Source organism: Megachile rotundata, chromosome 2, assembly GCF_050947335.1.
Source record: "Megachile rotundata isolate GNS110a chromosome 2, iyMegRotu1, whole genome shotgun sequence".
Lineage (NCBI taxonomy): Eukaryota > Metazoa > Arthropoda > Insecta > Hymenoptera > Megachilidae > Megachile > Megachile rotundata.
In genome coordinates, this window is record NC_134984.1 from 11,621,680 (window position 1) to 11,634,594 (window position 12,915).

At 37.4% G+C, this 12,915-nt stretch overlaps 1 protein-coding gene across 2 annotated transcripts in view; it reads left to right on the forward strand.

Annotated features, from left to right (window-relative positions):
• LOC100883817 (defective proboscis extension response 20) overlaps window positions 1–12,915 on the forward strand; it is a 405,987-nt gene that overhangs the window by 371,698 nt on the left and 21,374 nt on the right. For both annotated transcript variants that reach the window (XM_076539924.1, XM_076539926.1), the window contains exon 6: window positions 5,747–5,966. In XM_076539924.1, coding sequence (XP_076396039.1) covers window positions 5,747–5,966 — 220 coding nt within the window. The remainder of the gene's footprint in view (window positions 1–5,746; window positions 5,967–12,915) is intronic.

Here is a 12,915-nt window from a genome sequence, read left to right on the forward strand (position 1 = left end):
TAAACAGACTTATAAAAACAAACATACGAAAATTTGCAAATTTAAAAATTCGAAAATAAATATCTACAAGAAATTTCATTCATAACCCTAGCAAATTAAAAATAGCATTTTTGACATGGACCCCTAGCATTTTTACAAATCAATAAATTGACAAATTCGTTTCTATAAAAGTAGCAAATCCATCGATTAGAAATTTGGAGGGAAAACAATCGATCACGATCGAGGACTATCATGCGCATCATTGATAACTGTCCATATGTGGCAATCTCTGTTAAACGGATAATGGCGGACTAGATATCTATGTCGAAGATGTATGATATCGCACGCACTTAATGGGAACGTTGGGAAACACTATCCAATTCTAGTTACGTAGATAAACTGCGGGTTTCGGGTCCTTGTTTATCGCTAACCAATCGGATACTCGATTCACCATCGGTACTCGCATAACGAGCAATCAGACAATGCGTTTTCCTCGGTCTTCTATACCACCATAGGGATTTCCTGTTGTTCCCGATCGAAGATAAACGTGGCCACTTCCTATTACCGTTTGAACCGCTATGCTCCATCAAACATAAATTCATATTTTTTAACAGAAAACGAAAGATTACAACACAATGACGTCACTGCAAAAGTGGACAATTTCTGATATTTTAACTGAAACTCGATGTGGACATATTTTAACTTCGGTTAATTAATAAATAACTTGTATTTTTCATGAAATATTTATTCATAGAGAAAATTTATATATTCATAAATTTTTATCACAGACTTGTCTTATGTATTTTTTGACAATGTAGCTACAGGAAAATATTTTTAAAAATATCCTTCTCTTAGAGAAATTAAATATTGTTCTTTTAAAAGATTCTAAAGTAATGATTATAATAAATTTTTATCACAGACTTGTCTTACTTATTTTTTGACAATGTAGCTACAGGAAAATATTTTTAAAAATAACCTTCTCTTAGTAAAATTAAATATTGTTCTTTTAAAAAATTCATAGATTGTATTAATATAAATTTTAGCTAAAGGTATACATTTTAACCAGAGGCGTCTAACTGCAATTTTTATAAATTTTATAACTGCGTTCAGTATTTACCCTCTTCTACCATTTGTCTGCATGTTGGTAGGAGTACTATAGTTCTATACTAGGAATAATAAAATGGAACTGTCCCCATTGAAATATGATTGCGTACTGTAGTGTATGTAATATGCATGAGAGTGTGGCACGTATGTGAGAAACAAAGGAGTGGGAGGTGTGAACGTCGGAACGGGAGTTGCCGCTGCATAGCTGCCTAGAGCGGACATAAAGTTCTTGTTTTGGCATTAAGCTGGTCTTTATTAATAACCCCAAACCTATTACATTGGCGACGAGGATTAGAACTGGAAAGTGCAAAATGAGTGGAGAAACTTTGCCTACATTTAACCCGAACGAGAGTGACGGAAACGTATTCGCGGCGTGGAAACGGTGGCTTCGAGCCTTTGAGTTATTCGCGATAAGTAAAAATGTGGTGGACGTGAACAGAAAGAAAGCAATGTTATTGCACCATGGGGGACTTGAATTGCAAGACGTTTTCTATACATTACCGGACGCGGATACAGTCGCAGAAGAAGAAAACGCGTATGAAAAAGCAAGGGACGCGCTAACAGCGCATTTCAAGCCGAAATTAAATATGGCGTACGAAAGGCACGTGTTTCGTCAGCTAAAACAAAAGGAAGGAGAAACGATGAATCAGTATGTAACGCGATTGAGGCAACAGGCAAGAAATTGTGAGTTTGCAGCGGAAGAAATTGAAATTTGTGGGCAAATTGTAGAAAAATGTGCATCGAACGAAGTGCGGCGACGCCTGTTGGAAAAAGGCGATTTTAAGCTGAGTGACGTCATGGAAGTGGCCAGAACGATCGAGGCGATCGATTTGCAGACAAAAGACATCGAAGGGAAAACGATTGCCGCGACACACAGCGTAAAGAAAGAGAGGAGGAATGAAAAAGTAACGGAGAAGAAGAGAGACACGCAGTGTTTTCGGTGTGGGTATACAGGACATTCATACAAAGACGAAAAGTGTCCTGCGAGATCGAGATCGTGCAGTAAATGCGGAAAACAGGGTCATTTCGCGACAGTGTGCAAATCACAGATGGTGCCGGACAAGAGAGGACGGAAAGAAACACCGCGGCCGAAAGCGAGGGTCAGGGAACTGAACGAAGAGCCCGACGCGGGACAAGCAAGATATGCATTTGGATTGCAAACGGAGTGCCGAATCAGTGCAGTGCAAGGGGGACAAAGTATGGACATTAAGATAGGGGGTGTCATATTGAATATGTTAATAGATTCGGGAGCACAGTGTAACGTGATTGATGAGGAAACGTGGAACCGGTGTAAAGCTAATAAAATTATTTGCGAATCGAGCAGGCAGGTCGATAAAAACGTGTACCCGTATGGACATGACACCGCGCTGGAATTGTTAGGACAATTTTATTGTGTGGCTGAGGTCGAAAATTGTAAAGTGCGAGCGAGTTTCGTGGTGTTAAAAGGCGAAGGGCGGTCAATTTTGGGTTACGAAACGGCGAAACAGCTGGGAATTTTGAGAATAGGGTTGCGAGTTCAGGAAATAAATATTAAAGAGGAAAATCCTGATATTTTTCAAGGAATAGGTAAATTAAAGGATTTCAAATTAATGTTACCCATTGACCGATCGAAACCACCAGTCGCGCAGCCGGTGCGGAGACTACCGTTCAAATTACGCGATCAGATTAGTAAACAATTGAAAGAATTATTAGAGTTGGATATTATCGAAACAGTTGAGGGTCCAACGAGATGGGTTTCACCGGTGGTTCCAATAATGAAGAAAAACGGGGAGGTTAGATTGTGTGTTGATATGCGACGAGCGAACGAAGCGATTTTGCGGGAAAGGTACCCACTTCCGGTGATAGAGGAAATTTTGGATGTGGTGCGTGGATGTGAGTGGTTTAGTACGATGGATATAAAATCGGCGTATCATCAGATTGAATTACACGAAGAATGTAGAGATATTACAACTTTTGTAACCGAGGCAGGATTATTCCGTTATAAAAGATTAATGTTTGGTATTAATTGCGCGCCGGAAATGTTTCAAAGAATAATGCGAACAGTATTAGTAGGTTGCGAAGGAGCGGTGAATTTTATAGATGACATTATTGTGTGCGGGAGAACGAAAGAAGAGCATGATTACAGATTAAAGCGGGTCCTTGAGACGTTATCGCGAAAAGGGGTAACATTAAATAAGGAAAAATGCGTGTTTGGAAAAAACGAGATCGTGTTTTTAGGATTTCGGATTTCGGGTAAAGGGTATAAACCGCTGGAGTCGAAAGTGGATGCCGTAAATAGGTTTCGCGCGCCGAAGACCGCGGAAGAAGTTCGTAGCTTTCTGGGACTTGTGAATTTTTGTGGGGCTTTCATCCTAAATCTGGCTACGATAAGCGAACCGTTGAGGCGATTAACGAGGAAAAGTGTTACCTTTTCATGGGGAAAAGAACAAGAAAACGCATTCAAGTTGTTAAAAGAGAGACTGGCGAATGCGGGAACCCTGGGTATATTTAATGTTCATGCGAGAACGAGAGTGATAGCGGATGCAAGCCCGGTAGGCTTAGGATGTGTGCTAACACAAGTAGACGACAAGCAACAATGGCGTGTAATAAGCTATGCGAGCAGGAGTTTGTCTGATTGTGAAAGACGGTATTCGCAAACTGAAAAAGAGGCGTTAGCACTGGTATATGCATGTGAGCGATTTTATAATTGGTTGTATGGTATGGAGTTTGAGCTTGTGACAGACCACAAAGCGTTGGAGTATATTTTTGCGCCAAAATCCAAACCAAACGCGAGAATTGAGCGATGGGTGCTACGATTACAATCGTTTAAATATAAAGTAGTGTATGAAAAAGGAAAGACAAATATTGCGGATGTGCTATCGCGCCTTTGCATTGCAAAGGAAGAAAAGTCCGAAAGTGAAAAGGATAGAAAATTTATTGCGTGGCTAGTAGAAGAAGTAAGACCGTGCGCGTTAACAACAAAGGAAATAAACATTGAGTCCGGGAAAGATAAACTGCTGTCTGAAGTGAGAAAAGCGTACAACACAGGCGACTGGAAGCCGGTAGGAAATTCACGTTTTAAAATATTGAAAGATGAAATATGCATTAAAGATAATATCGTTTTAAGGGGTACGCGAATAGTGATTCCGGAATCTTTAAAGAAAAGAACGTTAGATTTAGCTCACGAGGGACATCCCGGTATAGTAGCAATGAAACATAGGCTCAGGAGCAAAGTGTGGTGGGAGGGGATAGATAAAGACGCGGAAAAAACTGTCAAGTCATGTAGAGGGTGTCAGTTGGTGCAGAAAACGAGCGAACCACCACCTTTAAAGCCTAACCCGTTGCCACAGGGGCCCTGGGAAGCGATAGCGATGGATTTGATGGGACCGCTTCCCACCGGAGAAAATATTTTTGTTGTAACGGATTATTATAGTAGGTATTTTGAAACGGTGATTTTAACAAATACGAGCGCAGGTAGTATTCAGAAACACTTGTTCGAAATATTTGCGCGATTTGGTCTTCCAAAAGTAGTGGTATGCGATAATGGACGTCAGTTCACTGATTTAGAACTGCGAAGGTGGTTGAATGAAAATGGGGTAAAAGTTTCACATACAGCTCCGTATTGGCCGCAGGCAAATGGCGAAGTAGAGAGGCAGAACAGAAGTATATTAAAAAGGTTAAGAATAGCACACGCGGAGAAAAGGAATTGGCGCGAGGAACTGTTAAAATTTTTATTAATGTATCGTTCGACACCGCATACTGTAACTGGGGTTTCACCAGGGGAATTGATGTTTGGTAGAAAGATAAGAACGAAATTGCCGGAGTTAGGCGGGAGTACATTCGTAGAGGAAGAGGTGAGAGAGCGGGATGCGTGGAAAAAGCAAATAGGAAAGGAATATTATGATAAAGTGCATCATGCAAAAGACAGTAGGGTAGAAGAAGGAGATAGAGTGTTAGTAAAGCAACCGAAGAAACATAAGTTGAGCACAAATTTCGGAACAGGCGAATTCACGGTCATGGAACGGAAAGGAAACACAGTGACGTTGAAATCAGGAGAAGGAAAAGAGTATAAGCGGAATTTAACAGAAGTAAGGAAGGTTGTGGATTCGGATGAAGAAGAGGAAATAGTAGAAGGAGCTCAGGATATAGTTGAGGAAGAGAAAGAGACAGAGAATATTGCGAGAAGTAAAAAGGACAAGGAGAAGGAGCAGATAGGAGAAAGCTCAGGGAGACCAAAGCGGAACAGAAAAGTGCCGGAGCGTTATGGCGTTTTTAGGGTGCATAGTATTATATAGAGTATTAGTTTTAAATGGCATTTATTTGTTCGTTCAGTTACTACATAGATATAGAACCCGGGTGTTAAGTGATAGTTGTTATCGTTCGTTAGTACATAGGTATATATATATATAAAAAAAAAAAAGAAAATATTAAGGAAGAGAGGGAATGTAGTGTATGTAATATGCATGAGAGTGTGGCACGTATGTGAGAAACAAAGGAGTGGGAGGTGTGAACGTCGGAACGGGAGTTGCCGCTGCATAGCTGCCTAGAGCGGACATAAAGTTCTTGTTTTGGCATTAAGCTGGTCTTTATTAATAACCCCAAACCTATTACACGTACGTCCAAAGTTTAATCGTCCGAGCTGATGCGAGCACAGTAGAGACGTGATGTAACGATATGTCAACAGGTATCCTGGGTGCGAAGGCAAGACAACGGCGAGAAGGTGAATTTGCTGACGGTGGGTCCAACCACATACGTAGGGGATCCTAGGTATAAAGTGAAATTTCAGTACCCAGACAACTGGCGTCTTCAGATCGAGCCAGTAAACAGTAGCGATGAGGGCCAGTATCAGTGTCAAGTCAGCACTCATCCGCCCAAATACATCCACGTGAACCTCCACATAAACGGTGAGTTATGCACTCGTGTTTATAACAAGTTTTTCACTTTCTATTATAGAATACCATAAGCAAAGTACACTATAAAGATAAATGTTAAAGTAAATTGTATAATTGGTAGATGAGAAGACTTTACAGACACATATAGAAGAGTTAGGTCTGGAAGATAGGGTCCATTTTAATTTTCTTTAAATCTGACCAAAACCAAATGTTATGTGTGGAAAACAGGAATGAGATAGTACTGTTTGTAATAAATTAACTTCAAAAATAAAAGCTTAACTGAGATTAACTTTTTTTTATAAAACCTTAGTGTCATTTAATGTTTGTAAGGAAGGAATTTCACCTAGTTAATTAGGCATTTAACATAAGCTAAAGTAAATTAAATTGCCCTTAGTTGTTATGATGATTAAGTGTGAAAAATAGGATTAGGTCCGGTCTACGTTAAACCTAACCAAACCAAAGGATTATGTATAACCTAACCTCAAAAATAAAAGCGTCATTGATACTAACCCTGTTTCTAAAAATATTACACAATGTAATCTTCACAAAAAATGCTTCCATAAAAATAATACGAGTTAAAATAGTTCATGCTGCATTTTTAATGACAAACAGCTAATTATAAAATTGAGAACGTAATATTTGGAAGCATCTGTTTGAAATAATAAGAGAACGAACATTGCGATTGCTTCTGCAATATCATAAAACAACTAACAACATTCTAAATGAAGAGATTGGGAAGCGTAATTTATATAGAAATCTTTGGGAATAATGCAAACGACGGAACTATCTTTAGCAGATTAAATTTTGATTAAAATTAATGTCGCTTGTAATTGAGAAAACAATATACCGGACTCTGTCGAGGAATCAAGCGGATTGCTTTACGCTTATTAGCGTTGCATCCTTTAGAAACAAGTGATTTAAATAATTGAAGTTACCAGCACAGCAACGAGGGCGGACTCGAGTAAATTGAGTTTTGCTGTTGCTATCAGCAAAGAAATTCCAACCTTGAGGAACTGATTCGAAGAAACTACTGCGAGAACGTCTTCGGTTATATCGTTCTATTTTCCCGTTATTGAATTAAACTAATCGTTCCATTGCTAGCCACTGAATTGAACTGATCGTTAGAATGAGGGAGTTTGAATGGAAGTAATCAGATAATCGAGGCTTATCACGATATCGAAAAAGACAATCTATAGAATGTGGTGAAATCACTTTGTATGATCCCGTAAATGTGAGGAAAATATGTTTAAACAATGCAATATGTATTTTATTAAATTGTTTTATATCATGGCAAGTGTTGAAAAAAAAATTAGTATGAAAAGTGATGGAGAACAATTTTTATTTACTATCTGGTTTATAGACATATAATGTGAACTTAATTTTAGACATAAAAAAATTTAGAAATTTAAAAGTTCGGGAATTTGATAAATTATTGAAAATTTAAACATGAGTTTGTAAATTTAGAAATTATAGATTTTTAAATTCGATACGAATAGTATAGTATAGTGCTTTATAAACAGCACTACAATCTATGACAATGCTGTTCTCTACGTGAGTACATTGGAACAAAGTTTTTCATGATTAAATTATAATTTCTCCCAAAGACATGACATGCATTAACTTTGATAATTTACTTTTTTAGAAAATTCACAAAATATGTAATTTCCAAATGTTTCCAATATCGTATTAGTGTAAAGAGATGCTCCACGGTTCCTAAACTACTTGGTACCTTTTATTTACATTTAATGTACTTTTGTGGGATTTGTTAATACTCTTATAAAACGTGGTGAAGGCAAAAAAGTGCGAATCAAAACATATGAAACGATCATTCAATTGAAACGGAGAGCGAGTGAGTCCGTAGAGGGAGCCACTATAGTGGCGCTGTGTAATCTACGACATTCGAAAGCCACTATAGTGACGCGTGCCTAAGAGGTTAATGCATACATAATGTATTATATGTTAACGTATTATATGGTATAATGTTCCCATGTCGAACGCTTGATGAAAGTAAAGAACATCATCCTCGAAAATTAACGAACCCTTCATTAAACTTCCGAAAATTACTACGCAACGTTCGAAACACGCAAAACGATCCACTAAAATTTCACTCGATCTTCCTTAAACGAGTTTGAAATAATCCATAGCCAACATTAAACACGAACCGCCTTTGAACATCAAATTTGTCAACTAACCTAATAAACTAATAAATAATATGGCCAGCGTCCACGAGAATTTGTATCTCGGTTCTCTTTAAATTTGTATCTCTAGTCCTAAACTTCTTCGACATGAGAATAAAATCCTACTAAATTCTTCTATCTCTCCCCACCCAAATCCCCACTGCTCTCGCACATTACCTCCCCACCATTACACTCAATAAACCCGTCACCAAATTACAATAATCGTATCACAGATTAGATTCAAACAGTCCACCAAATTGCTGTTCTTCGCAGTCGATTAAATTCGAAATCCGCTAATTTTTCACCGTGGTAAGTGACACTCGAGTCCCGGAGGCAGCGGCGAGCACATCGGTTTACCCGCGGGGGGTGAAACACGTAAACCGGATGCAAATTAAAGAGAGGCGTACTCTCCAGACTAAGATTTTCTCCCCGATGACGTCGGGGGAATCGTTTAAATCGAGCAACGAGTAGGGGGTTGGTGGAACAAGCGGCGCGGGAAACAACGAGGGAAAGAAGCACTCAGATATTCAGCGCGAGCTCCAGGAAATTGGCTACGTTCCTGGTGCTTTTGTGAACTACGGTGACACGGGGCATTCGCATTGGGAATCCGTCGAGGGGGATGAAGGTGAAATGAAGCTAGCACGCTTGAAACGGGTAAAGCGTGGAGGAAAGTTGATTTCGGGTTGATTTGACGCGATGCAGTGCCCGTCGACGAGGCCGAGGCGAAACCGAACGTTTATCAGACAAGGGATCGAATCGCATTTACAAATCCGAGACAAGTACTAAACAAAAGTCTCACTTCCTGGAATTTGAAGGGTGCTTGTACACCGCTTGTTTGCGTTCGTGGTTCAGGGATTTTGTGCAGGGAATGGTTAGGTTAGGTAGAGGAGGTTGTAGGGAGAGTATTATTTGTCGAAATGGTATTTTATTTGTAGTTTGTAAAATTCTCAATATTTTCACATTTGAATAATTTAGAAAATTAAAATTGGTTATTCAAGGACAAAAAAAATTTTAAGAGACGAAATTGCAAATTTACGAAGTACATTTACCCCAACAGCTTTATCCCAAAATAACCTAAAAATTGAAATGCACGAAATCACACTATACTGTCACCAATTACATCAAATCAGAAAATATTCTTATCAAAACATTATCCTGCCAACCCCAAGAATCACTTACAAACGCAGCGAATATAAAAAAAGTCCAGTATATCTGAGCCCAAGTTCCTGACAACCTGGAACAAAAAATGCTGAACGCTCGGCAGATAAAAGTACCGCAAGAAAAGAGCATCGAGTGAGAAAATGGCGGTCAGTATGGGCGAAAAAGCGTTGCCAAAAAAACGAGGAAAGAAGAGATAGAAAAATCGAAGCATCTCGTCAACGATCGGATAAATTGGCTTCGTTTGTCGAGTTTTTACGGACGAAGATCGTTTAGCGGCATAATTGAAGGTGAAGTGGCATAGATGGAGCCGAGTCGTTTGAAAAGATGGTGGACGAGCAGAAGAACTTCGTTTCGTTGCCCCGAGACAGAAAAAGAGAGAGTCTGTGGTATTAGGCGTTTGTTGGAACGAAGAAAGAGCGAGACAAAGAGAAAGAAAGAAGGAAAGTGAAAGTGGTACTTGGAGGTAGACAGGAAAATGAACGGCGAGCTCAGAAAATGTAAAGCCACTGTAGGAAGTTCATAAATGAAAAAAAGGATGGGCCAAACGAGGAACTCGAGGTAATGAAAGTAGAGAAGGAAGCTTGGGAAGAAGGTCGCTACTTGTGGACGTAGTTTTCGAGAATGAAAAAGGGAAACAAAATAAAATGGTGGACGGTGTCGTTGTACGTAGAAACTATGAAAGAAATTAAATCGTGGGATTTGTTTTTGCTTGCGATTTTAATGTCAATTTTTGTAAGAAAGGTGGCTCTTGTGATATCCTACTTTGTTGTAGAAATTGTGGAAGAAATTAAATCGTGGGATTTGTTTTTGCTTGCGATTTTAATGTCAATTTTTGTAAGAAAGGCGGCTCTTGTGATATCCTACTTCCTTGTAGAAATTGTGGAAGAAATTAAATTGTGGGATTTGTTTTTGCTCGCGATTTCAATGCCAATTTTTGTAAGAAAGGTGGCTCTTGTCGTGATATTTTACTTTGAAATAATTGGAGCTTTGTTTTGGCTTTGGTTTGAATTTTTCAACATCTGTTTGAAGACTCCTTTATATTCATGGCGTGTTTCGGTTGGATAGAATTTTTTGTTTGACTTATTTCTTTGATGTAGGTGATGCTTGCACCTGTGGCGATTTGGGAGTTGGGAATTTTTTAGTTTTTGAAATTTAGGAAGCTGGGATCTTGGAATTTTTAAGTTTTGGAAGTGGAATTTTGGAAATTAGGGAGTTTGAAGTTTTAGGGGTTTGAAATAAAGAAATTTGTGGATTTTGGAATATTTGGTTTTCGAGGTTTAGGTCTCTGGGATTTTGGGAGTTTGATATTTTCTAACATTAACATTTCTGAGATTTTTTAATTTAGGAATTTTTGAATCTTGAAATTTAGTGATTTTTGAATTTCTTAATTTTTCAAATTTAGAGCTTTGGGATTTTAGACTTATATAGTTTTGGGACTTTAAAATATTCTGTATTTTGGAATTTAAAAACTTCGACATTTGGGAATTTTGGACTTTTTTAATTTTAGAAATTTAGGAGTTTGAGATTTTGGAATTTTTAAGTTTTTGAACTTTTACATTTTTGGGATTTTGAAATGTAGGCACATTGGAATGTAATTTGAAGATTTTTTGAACTTTTTAGTTTTAGAAATTTAAATAAGTTTATTTTTCATAACACTCAAAAAGCTAATAAAATACTTTAACCATGCAGTATGAAGTCTACACAAAAGTGTATACTTTTTTAAAATTCTAAATAAAGTACTTTAACTATGTAGTATGAAGTGTACACATAAAGTATATTGAATAATTAAAAACATAATACTTTTATGAAAATATAATTTTCATTTCGGTCGATGAAAACAAGAATGTTAATTAAAGTTTTATTTTCAATAAACGCCGTAGGTCATCAGTGTCTGGTGTAACATGGATCGTATTAACTCCAGTAACAAGTATTTCATTATTTTGCCCGGGTGCAATATATGGGGCACAAGAATATGCAGTTAAATTGAAAACGTGTGATAGACGGGTTGTATAAACTTAAACAATGGCAAGATTAAATTGAAAACCGGATTTTCGGTGTCTTTCTAATCAATGATAAATCTACTTGGAATAAAGCGTAGTACAGTGATTGAACTCATGTAATTGAACTCAGTCTTTATATTAGATTTTTAAATTTTCTTCTTAAATTTTACATTTTTTCTTAAATATTCATTTTATATATTTAAAAATTTGTAAATGTAGAAGTTTTTAAAAATTAGCATTTGAAAATTGAAGACTCGTTAATTTAAAAATTTGACATTTGGACATTTAGAAATTTAGAAATTCAGGAATTTGGATAATTAGATATCATAAAATTGATAAATCTTGAAATTTAGTATTAATATGTGTAAATATATATAAATCTATGAAATTTAGGAATTTTTAAACCGCTTCAATTTTGAGTTCAAGTCAAATTAACATAACATCTCAACTTTCCTAATCTGTAAAAAAAATGTAGCTGTGACTATTGTAACTATTGTAACTATTGTTTAATATTATAGTTCTAACTGGCGCTGTTCACGCGCTGGGCAAAATATTAATTATTTATAGCTGTTTTCGAAGGTTGTAAATCTTCGTCGACCCATGGCGTTTCCACAACTTGTTACGGTAGTGGAATTATATGTAGAATTAGTATTATAGAGTAGAATTTATAGAGTGGTTCAGAGTCCTCCACACTGGTGTGCCCAGGTCAATGAAGGATGTAGATCATCATCCCACTAGTAGTAATGATTGTTGTATGTTGATAGTGACAATGGTTTGTCAAAGTGAATATGTTCACCGAAAGTAGTTCTAAGACACTAGTTGCCTCTAAAAAGCCAGAAAAGAAAGCCATGGAGGAAGTTCAGAACGTGAAGGCGTTACCAAAAGGACCAATCAGGACAGATTGTTATTTGTAAAAAAATAGTGATTGGTGAGATGGTTCAGCGAATGAGATTGTAAGATTCTAGGCTTCACTCCAGGGTTGTAAATAACGTTTCGTTAATAAGGTGACCCAAACAGTTAAGTGATTTGGGTCCTTCAAAAGAACTAGTAATGGGACACATTGTGAGACTGCTGAATGACCGAGTCAGAGTGCCTGGTCCGCCGAGTATGCAAGGATTTTCGTAAACACTGCACACAGCAAGGGTGCACAGTTTAGGACCATGGAAATAAACTTCTTTAAGGAAAGATATATTGACATTAAAAAGATGTGCTTTTCTGGCCTGTTAGAAGGCTATTGACAATAGTTAAGAACGTCAAGTTGTGGAGACGTTCATGTGGTCTTACAGATCCGTTCAAAACTGTAAGAATGAATCGTTTTTGGGTTTGAAAGAATACCCATAAATTTAAAGCTAATTATATTCCGAGCAACTCGGAACAGGCGCATCTGATAAATAAATATAACATCCGAAGACCTAGAAATCCATGACCTTAAAGACCCAAGACGTCAAAGAAGAAACCTGTTCATATTCTCCAGAAATTTGCCAAACGTCTCATCAGAATGATTTATTACTTCCATATCTATGAGAGCATATTCCTCTAATTTGATATCCGCGAAGGACATCGTTTTCATGTCTACATTTCACGAGTGTATTCAAACCGGGTCGAAGGAACCAGTAAGCATGA